A 15,786-nucleotide genomic window follows, 5' to 3' on the forward strand; every position below is an offset into this window, starting at 1 on the left:
AATTTTTACGTGAAATAAACTGGGGTGGAGATTCTTCAGTTGATTATGGAATGTTTGTTCTTCTCTTATTCTGTGTTTAAAATGTCCACCAGTCAGTATACTGTAATATATATATTTTTTATGTGGGTTTGTGAATGAACTCTGATCCCAAATATTTCTACCCTCAAGCAGGAACCTCAAGTACAGTCAAGGTCAAAAGGTTCGCTCCCTCCCAAACCGAAGCAGTATCGATCCTAAATGAAGCAGTATCGAACCCAAATGAAGCAGTATGGACCCCAAATGAAATAGTATCGACCCCAAATGAGACGAAACAGTCAGGTTTAAGTCAGTTCGGAGACTCATTCCCGTGACTCAGTTTCACCACAGGGAGCAAACGTTTGTCCCTGACTGTGCCTGACCCTTGAACCATGCTAAGCGTACTTCCAATTGGTGATCCTCGACTCTATAAGGAAGACTTGTTCTCCACCCATGATGTCTGTCGAGGGCGTCATGGTGCAGATTTTCCTCGCTTGGATGTGTTTCACCCCTGCAGCGTGGGCGACGGGGCCAGTAAGGAACACGTCCTCCAGCCACGGGAAGGGAGTGTGTGGAGCGTATTGCAGTAGTCTCCTGAGGGCGGCGCCACCAACTATGTACGCCGGACCCAACACGAAGGGCGGGAAGTGGTCTTCTGGATATTCCTCCTGCAGAAGACGACGACGCGGGAGGTAAGTCTTATATTAATGAGGTGGTGGTGATATTGGTGATATGATAGTTAAATTGGTGACATGGTGGTTAGAATTGGTGAGATATTGGACAAAATGGTGAAGTAGTGGTGAGAATTGGTGAGTTACAGTACATAAATGCAGTCACAAACATATACTGTCACATAAACTTAGATAAAACATACACTCTACTACATACACTTACACAGCCACATAAGCATACATAAACAATAACATACAGTACACACTTTAGTCACCCCCCATTTGCCGTCCCTGTGTGGTTTTGGTCGAGCTCACATTGTCTTTGTCGCTCATTCCACCTGGTCCCCTCACCTGACCCTCTCACCTGAGCTGTGTGTGTTTGTAGAAAGCAAGGTTACCCCAAGTGACCCTTATCAGGTGCCTCCTCTCCCTGTTTCCAGGTGCCGAGGGGACTACTGCCAGGATGAAGGGCTGGGTGGTATTACACACCTGTCCCTTGTCCAGGTGGTGTCGCCAGATGACCTGCTCCGGGATGGGGTTCACTGTCGGGGTCGCCAGGTTCACCTTGCCACCCGCGGTGTTGATGAACCTGTAGGAAGATAAGGGACTTCTCAGGTGTCTTTATTTGTTCGGCAGTTAATTATAGTGAAGTTTTCAGACGTATACTAAAGTGACTTACCTAAAACGTTCATTATGCGAGATTTTAAGGAACTTCTCGGAGATTTTCTTAGGTGGGACAGTCTGGTTTAAGTCATACGCGTTGGCCAGGAAAATTGGGCTAGCTTCCTCGACCCTAGGGAAAATATTTTATTCTGAATGAAATGTATCGTTTTGTCCTGAAAAAGTTGGGGTTTGTTGTTTTAAGTCGTCAGCTCATAACTTATGTCCGTGACTATACTATCCTTTATACTACGCCATCAACTTTACTATCATCTACAGTTCTACACTATAATCTACACCAGGGATCCGCGACGTTTATACACTAGTCGGCCACATAATGGTACAAGTAATCAGTGATCGGCCGAGAGATGTCAGCGCTGCGTTCCACAAAATTGAATGTAAAATCAGAAATGCAAACCTATATTTTATTGTCAGAAAATTTTTATAAACAGCACCGATATTTAAGACTAAACATAGCTTTTATTTTCAGCATTGAAATAATAGCATTAATCACTAGCCTAGTTAGATATTTTGTAAAGATACATTAGAATATCTAGCTGCATGTAACCACGTATTAATCGGATTAATTACAAAAAAATGCAGACAAAGCCTTGATTAATTCCCGCTGAAATTATAAGATAAATCCACATTAGGCCTCCACCACAGAAATTTAAGCCAATGAAATATCAATTTTCGAACATATCGGCCAATCGAAATCGGAGAGTCGTTTCTCGATTATTTCCTTATTATGCCTGCCTTTTATTTTCACCCAAAATATAAGGAATAATAACAATCTTACCGGCCACATAGCCCGAAATTTAGACGCCACTCAGCCGGCCGCATATACCCCTGATCTATACTGTATTAACTACGCCATCATCTACACTACATCAACTACGATATCAAATTCAGGTCCCCCCATTTATACAAGAGAGTCATCGTTGGTAGTGCGGGGCCGACCACTGAGACCAACCCCCTAAAGTTCCACCTTCAGGACACTTCTGGGGTGCATGCTCATCTCCAAGCCAAATTTCAAGTGGCTATCTTTAAAATACTAGCCGTATATAGCGAACAGACATAAAAACAAACAGCCACTGTGCCTTATATACCGTATATTATATAGGCATCCACTAGGTGAAGTAAACTAATGCCTTGAATGAACCTTAAAGGACAAACAAAAAGGCGGAACTCAGTACATCGATTTGAAGTGAGTTGATTGGCTGTTGACGTAGTGGACAGTGTCAGTGGATCCCTCAATTGACCAATGAATACCCCTTACATACGCCGCTAACTAGAACAATCACGTTAACGAGGCACATCCTACTCGGGTTTTCATTGGCTGGTACCTTAAGGAGCGTGTGTTGACCGCGAGCATTTGAGTCGGGATGCTACCAAACCGACGGAGTCTGTAAATGAAATATATCTGTTTATTTACCTAACCTAACCCAGAATATATTAGATGGCAGCAAAGAACAGTTTATTCAGTCAGGTTATTACAGATACAAAGTAAACAACAACAAGAATCATGTCTTGAAGGTATAGAAGAATTCAGGTGTAACTTAATTGTATGAATAACCAAAAAATAAAATATCTAATGGGGAAGAATTTCACCCGTGTGGTGTTGGTGTATGGTGGGGGAAGTATGTATGTGTATGGTAGACTTATACCTATGGTGGTGGTGTATGGTGGTTGTGGTGTATGGTAAACGCACCTGAGAGGGAGATATTGGTGCAGGTGGTGTGTGGTAGACGTGGTGGTAAGGAAGATGGCCAGATGGTTGAAGAACAGGGTGATTGGTCAGCAGCTGGAGAAGAAATAACTAATGCTTCTTCTTGTCCATTCCTGTTAATGTCCGTCACTGCCGCCACACTGTAACACCACACACACTGTTAATGGCACTCACAACACAACACTTATACACTGTTACTGACACTCGCAACACTCCTGGCCTTGTTAGTTTACCCATTAACGATCTAATTAATGACGTGGGTAGTTTAGCTGATCTGTGTTGCACGGATTCATTCTTGCCGGCACTTCAACCTGCAATTTAGGCTCAACGGATGATTATATTTGGAAAAAGTGTGATAGATAGATAGATAGATAGATAAATATCTCTCTATCACCATGAATAAAGTCTCACCATAAGTTCATATCTCTCATCAGTATCCCACTTGTATTTCTCACCACTGTCTTTCCCACTATCTCTCATTATTATCTCATATTGTCAGTATTTTGCATCATTGTCTCTCACCAGTGGTTATTATCTCTCACTACGTCTACTAATATGTCTCATGTTACTGTTTGGTGCGAATGTCTCTTAATAGTGGTCAGTATCTCTCACTAGTGTCTCGTGCAGATATCTCTCTCCAGTGGGCAGTATATCTCTCAACGGCACGAGCGAGATGTACAGTATATCGTTTTATGACGGCGGCTAAGGCTGGGTGTAGCGATCGTGTAGGCTGGGTGTAGCGGGTGTAGCGATCGTGTAGGCTGGGTGTAGCGGGTGTTGCGATCGTGTAGGCTGGGTGTAGCGGGTGTAGCGATCGTGTAGGCTGGGTGTAGCGGGTGTAGCGATCGTGTAGGCTGGGTGTAGCGGGTGTAGCGATCGTGTAGGCTGGGTGTAGCGATCGTATGCGTGGTGAACGTGTACTGCCCTCACTTGCCTTACACACCTGTAATGATCGGACAGGTGAATCACTGACTGCTGTGGCCTTCCTGATTATGAGCTAATTAGGTACAGGTATATATATATCAATCTGGTAACGATATGGTTATACTACTGGTACTGACTCACACTACAACAAGCTGGTGGTGGTGGTGTTATACTACTGGTACTGACTCACACTACAACAAGCTGGTGGTGGTGGTGTTATACTACTGGTACTGACTCACACTACAACAAGCTGGTGGTGGTGGTGTTATACTACTGGTACTGACTCACACTACAAGAAGCTGGTGGTGGTGGTGTTATACTACTGGTACTGACTCACACAGCAATAGTAAATATGGTATATCTCTATTACAGAATACCACAACTTCCAATTAATTGTACTCCAAAAATATGCCAGTACTTCCCCAAGACCAACCACCGAGTACTGGCTGTCAGAGAAACAAGGTCGAGTGTGACTGTAAATTGCAGGAAACAGCAGTGGTTTAGCAGCACTCGAGAATAAAGCGATGGTAGCGATCAACGTAACCACGAAAAAGCAGAAACGAAACCCAAGTTAGAATTTGTGTTAGTTTAGGTGAGGTTAGGTTACAGTTAGTTAAGTTAGGTAAGGTTAGGTTAGGTTAGGTTAGGTTTTGTTAGGTTAGCTTGTTTAATCATCAGGTGAAATAAGCTGGGGGTGTGTATCAGGTGAAATAATGTGGGATCCCTAATCTTCAGGTGAAATAAGCTGGGATGCCCGATCTTCAGATGAAATAAGCTGGGGTGGCTAATTTTAAGGTGTTCCGTTTAATGTTATCCCAGACCTTGGCCATAATAATATTTAACCACGAAGTAACCGTATAATTGGTTAGGTTAGGTTAAGGTCATGTTACGTTAGGTTAAGGTTACATTAGGTTAACTTTATGTTGGGATAAGTTATATTACATAAAATGTAAATTAAGGTTTGTTTAAGGCTATGTTAGGTGAATTTTATAGTCTGTTAATGTTATAGTTGGTTAAAGGTCAAGTTAAGGTTATGTTAAGACAATATCAGATAAGGTTAGGTTAAGGCTATTTTAGGTTAAGGTTATTTTAGGTTAATGTTATTTTAGATCTAGGTTATGTTAGATCAAGGTTATGTTAGATCAAGGTTATGTTAGATCAAGGTTATGTTAGATCAAGGTTATGTTAGATCAAGGTTATATTAGGTCAGTGGTTCTCAACCTTTTTTACTCCATTCCTCCCTTGAGGGATTTTCAACATCCTCGTGGCCTCCACTGTTTTCGTGATGGGATCTCAGGCCAGACTGAGATTATTCGGTCCTATCACCACTTGCAAAGGGATGACACACGGACACGTACTGAACAAGTCAGTTCAGCAGCTTGGTCCAGCGCCTGTCACACAGACAGGGACTGGACCTGTGACATCTTAAATAATCAGTAAAAAAAAAAAAATAGCACCAGAGTATGTAAATATTAAAATTGTATTGTCGTTATGATTAAACCAAATGACAAAAAAAGAATGAAAATTCTCTTCTGCCAAGTCAAAATAAGTAATACAAGTTTTGTTTAATTCAGATTCCCAACATTATTTGGAAACGTACAATTTATAACAGCTCGCCGTGGCTCCCTTGGGGGCCATGGCCCCCAGGTTGAGAACTACTGCTCTAAGCGGATACTATAGCAAAGTCCTTAAAATCTAGTTCTGCGCTGTAGGTTTTTCTTGATGTTTTACCTTAACCTGGATACGCCAAAACTGACCCCAAAACTGTGGTAAATCGCAGTAGGTAAGCGAGTGAACTGACCTACGCAATATTGTTATTGGCCAACAGCCCCCAACCCCAACATACAGTGCAGACACGCGGGGAGGGAGCCAGTAGCGAGCCGGACGTTGTAGGGTATGGACGCTGCGTCTCCTACACCAGTTCTCCACACACGCGTCAGCTCCGCATAAACAACCACAATCCACTTTAAATTCCTTATCTTAATCCTCCATCGCGTCTCCAGTTTCTTGATGATAATCCTCGAGTGATCTTGTCATTTATTGATGAATTCCAGGAAGCATGAATGTCTTGTGAGTACATATGCTTGCCAGCGCGTATGGGCATCGAACTTCACGTGTCAAATGTTTGGTGGTTAATACAGCAAAGATTATAAGTATTTTCTGGGTTTGAATTTTTACTTGGACGAAATTTTGTGTCGGAACTTCAAGATGTTTCGTACAACGCTCATCATCTTCTGTTGTTACGGTAAGTGTTGTTTTATGCGTCTTTACAGTGTATATGTAGTAATAGTATTAGTGAAAGAAACTTTATTGGCATTATTGTTTATTGACGAATAATAATAGTGTATTGGCTAACAAGGAACGATCAGTCGTTTTAACACTTTACGAGAGCGATGTCAGGTCACCCTGTGTACTTAAGCCCCTCTCGGTCCATGTAATCCAGTTGCCTCTGAAGATGTCTTGAATAAAGACGAAAGCTAAGGTGCTCCATTGTTTCCCTTTTTCCTGTGTGATTTTATCGATATATATATATATATATATATATATATATATATATATATATATATATATATATATATATATATATATATTATTTTATTTATATTTTTTTGGTGGACAAGTGTAATTTCTAACTTAATTGCCACTTTATATTGCAACGTCAACACTTTACTGCCACTTTACATAACACCGTCAACACTTTACTGCCACTTTGCATAACACCGTCAACACTTTACTGCCACTTTACATCACACCGTCAACACTTTACTGCCACTTTACACAACAACGTCAACACTTTACTGCCACTTTATATTAAAACGTCAACACTTTACTGCCACTTTACATTACAACGTCAACACTTTACTGCTACTTTATCTAACAAACCCAACCTATGGGTATGTTAGGTCAGGTTCTATTAGGTTCTATGCATTGTCGTTTCCATTTTTGTGTTTAATATTATCATATTAGTGTGTAGAAAAAATTTCAACCAATTCGGACGATTCCTTCTGGTGGTCACCCTCTTCTACACCTTAACCGTAGACCATTAAGGTGTTATCCCGGGGAGTAACAGAAGCCAAATAATATTATAAACTATTTCTTAAGACGATAACTGTTACAGCCGTTATTGATCTTGTCAGTAACTTTTTTATAATTTATTTACCCATTAACGCTGTACTGTAAGATATTCACTATAACTTAAAAAGCTTGAAACCTGAATTAAGCTTTGTACCGTAGCTTTTTTCTGAAATTGCTGCTCGTGTTATATATCTAAAAGCTTAACGTCAATGGATAACCAGATTACGAAAAATGTTAAAAATGTTGAGGCGATGTTATAATGTATCGTAACTCCTTAATTTAACCATATTAAAAGCGCGTATTTTAACTTCGATAGTTTATTTGTTAAATACTAATAGTAATGCATTTATCCGGATACAAAACTGAAACGAGATTAACCTGTAAACGTCTCTTCCTTCGATAACGATTAATTCAGTAGTATTATTGGTTAAATATCCGGTTACTTAGAGTTGGTATCTGTCAGTGAAATTAACCGGAAAATCCTATCCGTTAAATTGTCGGGAAAATAAGCTAATATTTTATAGAACCGATTTGAGATAGTATCTTTTCCGGTGAGATAGCCTAAATTCTTAATAGGAAAACACATATTACCGGTAAAGGTAGTAATTGTACCGGTAGTGACATTTTACCTGCCGGTACAAGAGCCAAACGACTCGTAGAACTGGTAAAGACAGCAGTGGTACCGGTAAAACATGAACCTCTTACAGAACCGGTAAAGGAGTATGTGGTACCAGGAAATAGCCCAAATGCTTAAATAACCGGTAAATACATTGTAGTTATCGGTAAGAAAAGTCTTAATTTAGGGGCCGGTAAAGACAATAACCACCGGTAAAATAGCCTAGATCTTTATAGAACCGGCAAAAGCCTACAATACAATAAACAACCGGTAAAGACAATATCGCTGCCGGCTAAAACAAACGCACCTTTTTACGTAACCGGAAACTGACTAACGTAACCAGTAGTAACCGGCCCACCAGAAGTGACGGCAAAATAACGGAAGCAAATGATTTACCGGAACTCGTCTACATGCCCACTGCCGGATGATATGGGTGGTGGTGGTGGTGGGTGCAGGTGGTGGTGGGTGCAGGTGGTGGTGGTGGGTGCAGGTGGTGGTGGGTGCAGGTGATGATGGTGGTGGGTGCAGGTGGTGGTGGTGGTGGGTGCAGGTGGTGATGGTGGATGCAGGTGGTGGTGGAGGTGGGTGCAGGTGGTGGTGATGGTGGAGGCAGGTGGTGAAGAGAAAGGTCATAGGTCCAGAAGGTGGACGTGAAGTCATCGTCTTGGGAGGATGTGCCACTTGACGTGTGAGATGTGCCCATCCTCTTCCTCCTCCATCATCTCACTCTTCACCATCTTCCTCGTCCTCCATCACCTTCCTCCTCCTCCAACATCTTCCTCGTCCTCCATCACCTTCCTCGTCCTCCACACTCCTCTTCCTCCTCCAACACTCCTCTTCCTCAACCACCTTCTCCTCCAACACTCCTCTTCCTCAACCACCTTCTCCTCCAACACTCCTCTTCCTCAACCACCTTCTCCTCCAACACCCTCCTCTTCCTCCACCATCACCTTGCAACTCCTCCATCGCCTCCCTCCTCTCCTATCTCTTCCACCACCCTCCTCTTCCATTGCTCCAGAAACATTTTGTTTTGGTGAAATAAAACCCAGAATTCTCTACTGATGCTAATTGTCATATGCATATTCTATAAATTTCTTCTAGTAATGATGATGATGATGATGATGATGATGATGATGATGATGATGATGATATAACACCGGTAATAAGAGTGATAACAACAATAAATAATAATAATAAGAATGAAAATTATACACACACACACACACAGTCTCGATGTGTCGCACCCACTGAGTAAACATTCTCAGTGGGTGAAGGTGGTAGGTCAGGTGGTCACGACCCAGAATAAACTAACCATTTAGTAACGTGGGAGAGTCGAACCATTTAGGAAGATTTGAGAGAAAGAGAGGCTGGGTGTGTGACGAGACGATGTAGCTGTGATATATTCTCTGACTTTACCCACCAGCATCTCTCTCTCTCAGCTGTGTATATGGGACTAGAATATTTACCTAATGGCCACCCTACCTAGAAGTGGCCATGCCGAGGGAAGGAGAGGCCAGTAATCTGTGTATGATCCCTCCACTGTTCAACACTTGCCACCAGACGACCTTAAAGTGTTGCTGTAGTCTTAAGATCGCCACTGTTGGTAGAAGGCTGGTGAACGTTTGTCTGGCGTAGCTTCTATAAGTGTGTCATTGTGGGGTGGAGGGAAGGCTGGTGAACGTTTGTCTGGTGTAGCTTCTATAAGTGTGTCATTGTGGGGTGGAGGGAAGGCTGGTGAACGTTCGTCTGGTGTAGCTTCTATAAGTGTGTCATTGTGGGGTGGAGGGAAGGCTGGTGAACGTTTGTCTGGCGTAGCTTCTATAAGTGTGTCATTGTGGGGTGGAGGGAAGGCTGGTGAACGTTTGTCTGGCGTAGCTTCTATAAGTGTGTCATTGTGGGGTGGAGGGAAGGCTGGTGAACGTTCGTCTGGCGTAGCTTCTATAAGTGTGTCATTTTGGGGTGGAGGGAAGGCTGGTGAACGTTCGTCTGGCGTAGCTTCTATAAGTGTGTCATGTGGGGAAAGGGGATCGCCAGGCTCTTTTGATGGCTCGTGCAGGTATCAGGGCGTCGCGTCTTTGTCAAGTCATCTCAACAACTATCATTAGAGTCTGCACCATTCCCGTTGTTCATTTGTTTTTATTATTATTACTACTTCTAAACTGATATTTCTAGTTAAATGTTATCCGGTATTTCATTTCCACCGTGGGAATGAGATTAATTATTCTAAACAGCAAAATACCCAACTAATTATGACCCTCAAAGTTAATCAATAACAACAGAGCGTCACGTGACTTGTATTAATTTGTTCCTCGATCGAAGTCCAGCTCAATGGGTACATCCGGGACCTGAAGGGGGTGCAGGGATGATGAGTGCTCTTCAGGATACTACTGTACATTCTCAAGGATTCGTAAGTTCGATTCCTGCCGGTTTCCACCCACCCACCCTCCTCCCGCCTCTTCCTCTCAGCTCTTCCTCCTCCTCCTCTCCAGCGGTGGCTCTGGGGTTCTTGAGGTCCTTGGGTAAAGAGTCGTTGGGTCCCCTTTGAGGTTTTTAAATTTACGTACAAGTAAATCTTAACAAAAGAAACAAAAATATATCGCTAAAGAATGACACCAAAACTGCACTGAGACTCTACCTTAACTTATCACATTCTTATAAAATCAGGTAAAATTAACGTACAGATTATTTTAGAATGTCTGTACGTTATTTATGTACGTTATTTTTAAGTCAACCCAAATCGTAGGTACGTTATTACATCTTTACTTAGGAGATTTATTCATTTTACGAATCTTACTGAATTTGGACTATGTGTGTGTGTGTGGGTAAGTGTGTAAGTGTGTGTGTAAGTGTTATGTATTGACCGCGATTTGGATTTACGAACATTTGCATATCAACTGAAATTAAACTGCGACCCTAAATGGATTCTCAGAAGTTCGTGTTTAATCTCTCAACCCAACTGGTGATGTAAGGGCGTATATTAACTAACTCGCTTAAAAGGTCAGTTCTAACCCCAAAATTTTCCAATTATTCGTTATACTTTCTCTAAAATGAATTGTCACAAAAACAAGTAAAAAAAATAGTTGTGAAAGTGAGTTAACGCTAATCTAATCTAGCCTAACCAAGCCTAACCTAACCTAGCCTAATCTAATCTAATCTAGCCTAACCTAGCCTAATCTAATCTAACCTAACCTAGCCTAACGTAACCTAACTTAACCTGGTGATACGAGAAAGAGTTTAGTTAAGAGTCCAGATACAATTTCGTCACCATACCTTTCCCCCCTCCCTCCCTCTTCCCCTCCCCTGTTCCTCCCCCTTTCCCTCCCCTACTCCTCCCCCTTCCCTCCCCTATTCCCCCTTCCCTCCCCTACTCCTCCCTCTTCCCCTCCCCTACTCCTCCCCCCTTCCCTCCCCTTCCCCTTCCTCCCTACCTCCTCCCCCTTCCTCCCCCTATTCCCCTATTCCCCCCTATTCCTCCCTTCCTCCCTATTCCCCTATTCCTCCCCCGTCCCCTCGTATAGTTGCAGAAGTCTCATGAATATATTACATTATTTTTGAGGGTATACCACGTTATATCCTTCCCTTTCTACCCCTGTCTGTGGTTATATCTGATGTGTAGTATAACCCTGAGGTGTTCTGGTGTTGTTCTTTGTTGTGGTTGTTGTTTGAGTGCCACAGGTTGATTTGTAGTGATCTTGTCCGTCCGTCCGTGTCCGTAATCAGTGCCATTATTATTATTGTTAATTTAGTAAGTATTATTATTAGTAGTAGTAGTATACGTTTCGCCTGCTGATTGGTTAGGTTAGGTTTGCTGATTGGCTATGGAATATACGTTTTGGCTGCTGACTGGCTGGGTAATATCCGGTATGTCTTGGTTGTTGATTGGTTGGGCCATACACGTTTTGGCTGCTCATTGGTTGACAATTAACTTGTTTGCTACTGATTGGCTGGGGTTTAAACTTAATGAATGCTGATTGGCTGGGGCATACATGTAGGCTGCTGATTGGCTGGGGCATGCACGTGTTAGCTGCTGATTGGCTGGGGCACACATGTTGACTGCTGATTGGTCAACATGTACACCCAAACCCTCTTGTCTGCTTATTCGAGATAATAAAACTGTCACTCTCATATTAAGTAATGTGTAATGGAGAGAGAGAGAGAGAGAGAGAGAGAGAGAGATCCTACAGTTAATATCGGTTCTGATATAATAAAGCATCGTTAGGGATAAACAGAACACACACACACACACACCACTTCAATCTCTCTCTCTCTCTCTCTCTCTCTCTCTCTCTCTCTCTACTTCAACACTCGAGAAACAACTCCACCAAGAGGGAGAGGGTCTACTTAACCACCCCCAGCTCCTCCAACACACGTGTCCACCAACTTCTCCACCACACTACCACAACTACCTCCACCACCAACCAACACTGCCACTTCCCGGTATAAGGGTGACATTTCTCGGAGTAAGGGGGGTGGGGGGGCGCATCTTGTAGTGTGTGTGTGTGTGTGTGTGTGTGTGTGTGTGTGTGTGTGTGTGTGTAACCATGGCTTGTTTACTGTTTGTGTTTGTCAGTGTTTATGTTTTTGGTATTTCTTCCTTTTTATCTGTGTCTTTTGTTTCTCATTTTTCTCTTTTTCTTTAATCCCCAGCATCTGTCTGTGTGGGTAGGTGGTGGGGGTGTTAAAAGAAGATATTTATTGATTTTGTTTATCAGTATTCACGATTATTCTCTCTCTCTCTCTCTCTCTCTCTCACCAGAAATTACTTAATAGTTTAGATTTCTTTGTTAATATTTCACCAAAGTCTTCCACTGAACACCTTTTTATATTTAGTTTAATCTTCTTATTTATGTCAGTATTCTAGAATATTGTTAATTTGTTTTAACTTCTTTATGACAAAACTCGAAATTCAGTCTTAAATTTCGTTTCTGTGTCAACGCAATTTTCTTTTACCAATAAAAAGGTGAGAGAGAGATCAGATAAGAGAGATCAGATCCTCGTGTCGTCCCGCGCCAAAGATCAAAGATATATATTGTTGACCTCTTTATGGCAACACTGATCTGGAATCATTCTTTTAGCTATTTCTGGTAAATAGTTGCGGTATATAGTACACTGCGGTAGGAAGGATTGTTCGATCTAAGGTCCCAAGTGAGGAATGAAGGTGGCATTCATTCTCAGCCGTGTAGGTGCAATTTCTTTCCTCCTGTTGTCCCTGTCTCCCGTGGACCAGTGTTCAGTGTTGGGCTTCACTGTAAAATAGAGGTTTAGCTCGATCCACTTGTCTTGTCATTGTTTATCATTTCACTGTAAGTTTACTGAGGGAGAGAGACCGCAGTAGCTCCCATGCTGGGTGCTCCTCCTGCGGTACCCTCGAGTTCCAACATGGATTTGGCTAACCGGTCTGTCCTTTCATTGCCTGCAATGTTGTAATATCCGGACACCCAAACCAAGCAGATGCTTTTACCAGTTGAGTGAAGTTTGTTGTTAATGCTGTCCTGTATTTCATTAATTTGTTTAGCCGCTTTTAATTACCTGAGGAGCTGACATTGAATCTGAGAAAATAACAAATCTTTCTCTATCACAGCTGTTCGCGTTATCTAAATGGCCTTCTCTATAGCAGACAACTCAGCTGAAAATAATGAGGTCTGGCAGGCGATATCTCGAATCCTAGTTTTATTACCAAATACCTGCACTGACGCTAGTACCAGTCTTGGACCCGTCTGAAAAGACGCATTTGGTCACGAAACGACAGGAGGAGTTCAAAGAATCTTATATGTATATCCCTCCTGGGGGAGGGAGAGGAGGGTCTGCTGCTTCCTTGGGGGCCGCTCAGTGGAGACAAATGGTCACGTGGCTTCCCAAGGGGGGATGTTGGTGGATACCAGGTGGTTGATCTCGGTAAGCGAGACCTCATTTTGTTGTGTTAGTAGGCGGAAAGGGAATTTATCCCCGCAAGGGCCAATGCTCTACAAGCGGGGTGAGAGGTCTTACTTTTCCTTGCCGCCTTGTACCCGTACGATAGGTTAACCTTGGGGTGCGGTACTCCACCTCAAGTCACGAGATCCAACACCGACTGTCAGTTTATAGTCAGGTATTGCTTGCCTATGCATACAGCATGCATCTGCAAGCAATACCTACCGCACCCCAAGGTTAAGCTATCGTACGGGTACAAGGCTCCCTATGATCTACCTGATAGGTACTTCATTATGTTAAGTGAATTGGAGGTGCTAATCTATACGTTAGTAATATGCATTTGCGCGTGAGCCGTTTGTTAAAAGTGAGGCCTAAGAAGTGAACAGAATTTTGAAAGACATGAGTGTTATTCAGATAAATTACTGGCCTTATAAGCAACACTGATCCAGAATCACTCGTTTAGTCACATCTGGTTCGTAACTTTGACCTCGTTAGGGTAACACTGATCCTGAATCATCTGTTTAGCCACATCTGGTAAATAATTTTCGTGTGGTTGAAGAGATGTTTGAGTGGCATTATGAGACATAAACAGAGTAGAGATGAACTGATGCCAAGGCAGCAGCGGTACACACACTCCCTCTCTGCCCCTCCACCAACTCACAAATACTAGTTGGCAGCTGGCGTGCGTCACCCTCACCACATTCTCCTCTTAGTAATTTTTGTGTACGTGGGGGCCAAAGCTTGACTGATGCGACACTTGGGTGCGTTTTGTACACCTCACAATGTCGGCTTGATTAGTTTAGGACTTTGGGTATTACAAGCAAATGTAAATACCAATTCTCGTAAAAGGATAAAAATATAAGTAAAAGCCTTCAGGAACACAGCTCGGCGTCTTCACTGGCGACCCGTTTAGTATTAGTATAGACATGTACTGTAAGTCCGTTGATACATCCAGAATCGGAAGTTCAAGAGCGTTCGAAGTTGACTGTTTCAACGGAGTGCAGAGTACGGTATTATTATTATTATTATTATTATTATTATTATTATTATTATTATCATCATCATCATCATCATCATCGCTATTACTTTTGTTGTTGTCACTTGTTCATACATAAACCTCATAACACTAATTAATATTTCCCCGAAAATTTAATATGCTACAGTGTGTGGCTGGCCGCTGGTGTCATGCACTTCTTGATATTCATTAACTTAAGTAAAGAGAAAGGTCACTGAGATGGTTATAGCTGTGTGGGGAGACAGGGCAGGACAGGGTAGGGTACGATTGCAGGGTTCTTATACATGCTGGCTGGAAGGAGGAAAAAAGCATCTCTCAGAAAGTCAGTCATGAAAGGTGTTGTGCTTTTCAATATGTTAACTTACCTTTGTGTGTTACTTTAGGTTGATGTAATTAGGACATGAATTAAAGGTAGACTGATGATATATTTGTTGATTACATGAAGATTAGTCAACCTAGATTATATCATCTGATGATTAAACACCATAATGTTACTTTATGGCGTTAGGTTAGGTTAAATAAGCTTAAGGGTGATTAATTTTAAGGTGAATTAAGATGGAGTGTTTAATCTTCACGTGGTCCCTAAAATAAGTTAGGTTAAGTGAGGTTAAATTTGGTTAACTTAGGTTTGGTTAACTTAGGTAAGGTTAGGTTAGGTTAGGGTTACTTAGGTAAGGTTAGGTTAGGGTAACTTAAGGATGGTTAATCTCAAGGTAAAATAAGATTGGTTATTTAATCTCCTCCTCCCTTATTTTTATTGTTGTATTTTTTTAGGCGAGTGTGTAAGCGTGCAGGTAAAGGCCCCAGGTGGGTGGGTGTGTCAAAGCACTGTATTTGTCCTACTGTTTGTGGGGAGGGAACTACTACTTCGCCTTATTCTCTCTTACTCCTTTCTTTATTATTGTTTTCTTTTTAATAACTTTTTCTTCTCATTGTTTTCAAAAAAATTCTTGTTTTTCATAATTTCTTCGTTCTTTTTTTTACTTTCTTGCATGTTCCTGCTTTCTTTACTTCTTTCATCTTTTGCTTCCTTTTTCCCTTCCTTTTCATTCTTGCTTCTGTCTTTTTCCTTCTTTCTTCTTCCTCCTTTCATCTCTTTTGTTCTGTTTCCTGTAAGTAACGTCACATGGGTGTTGGAAGTAGTTAACACTCCCGGGGAAGAGTGTTAGGT

At 42.0% G+C, this 15,786-nt stretch overlaps 1 protein-coding gene across 12 annotated transcripts in view; it reads left to right on the forward strand.

Annotated features, from left to right (window-relative positions):
• Positions 1–5,855: 5,855 nt before the first annotated feature.
• Positions 5,856–15,786, forward strand: part of LOC121867202 (protein amalgam-like) — a 65,731-nt gene continuing 55,800 nt past the window's right edge. For 9 of the 12 annotated variants that reach the window (XM_042367016.1, XM_042367015.1, XM_042367017.1 and 6 more), the window contains exon 1: positions 5,857–6,244. In XM_042367016.1, the coding sequence (XP_042222950.1) occupies positions 6,208–6,244 (37 nt within the window). In that variant the 5' untranslated portion in view covers positions 5,857–6,207. Of the gene's footprint in view, positions 6,245–15,786 lie in introns of all 12 variants that reach the window. The other 3 variants (XM_042367026.1, XM_042367023.1, XM_042367027.1) reach the window with 2 other exon arrangements.

Source organism: Homarus americanus, unplaced genomic scaffold (assembly GCF_018991925.1).
Source record: "Homarus americanus isolate GMGI-L3 unplaced genomic scaffold, GMGI_Hamer_2.0 scaffold6317, whole genome shotgun sequence".
Taxonomy (NCBI): Eukaryota; Metazoa; Arthropoda; class Malacostraca; order Decapoda; family Nephropidae; genus Homarus; species Homarus americanus.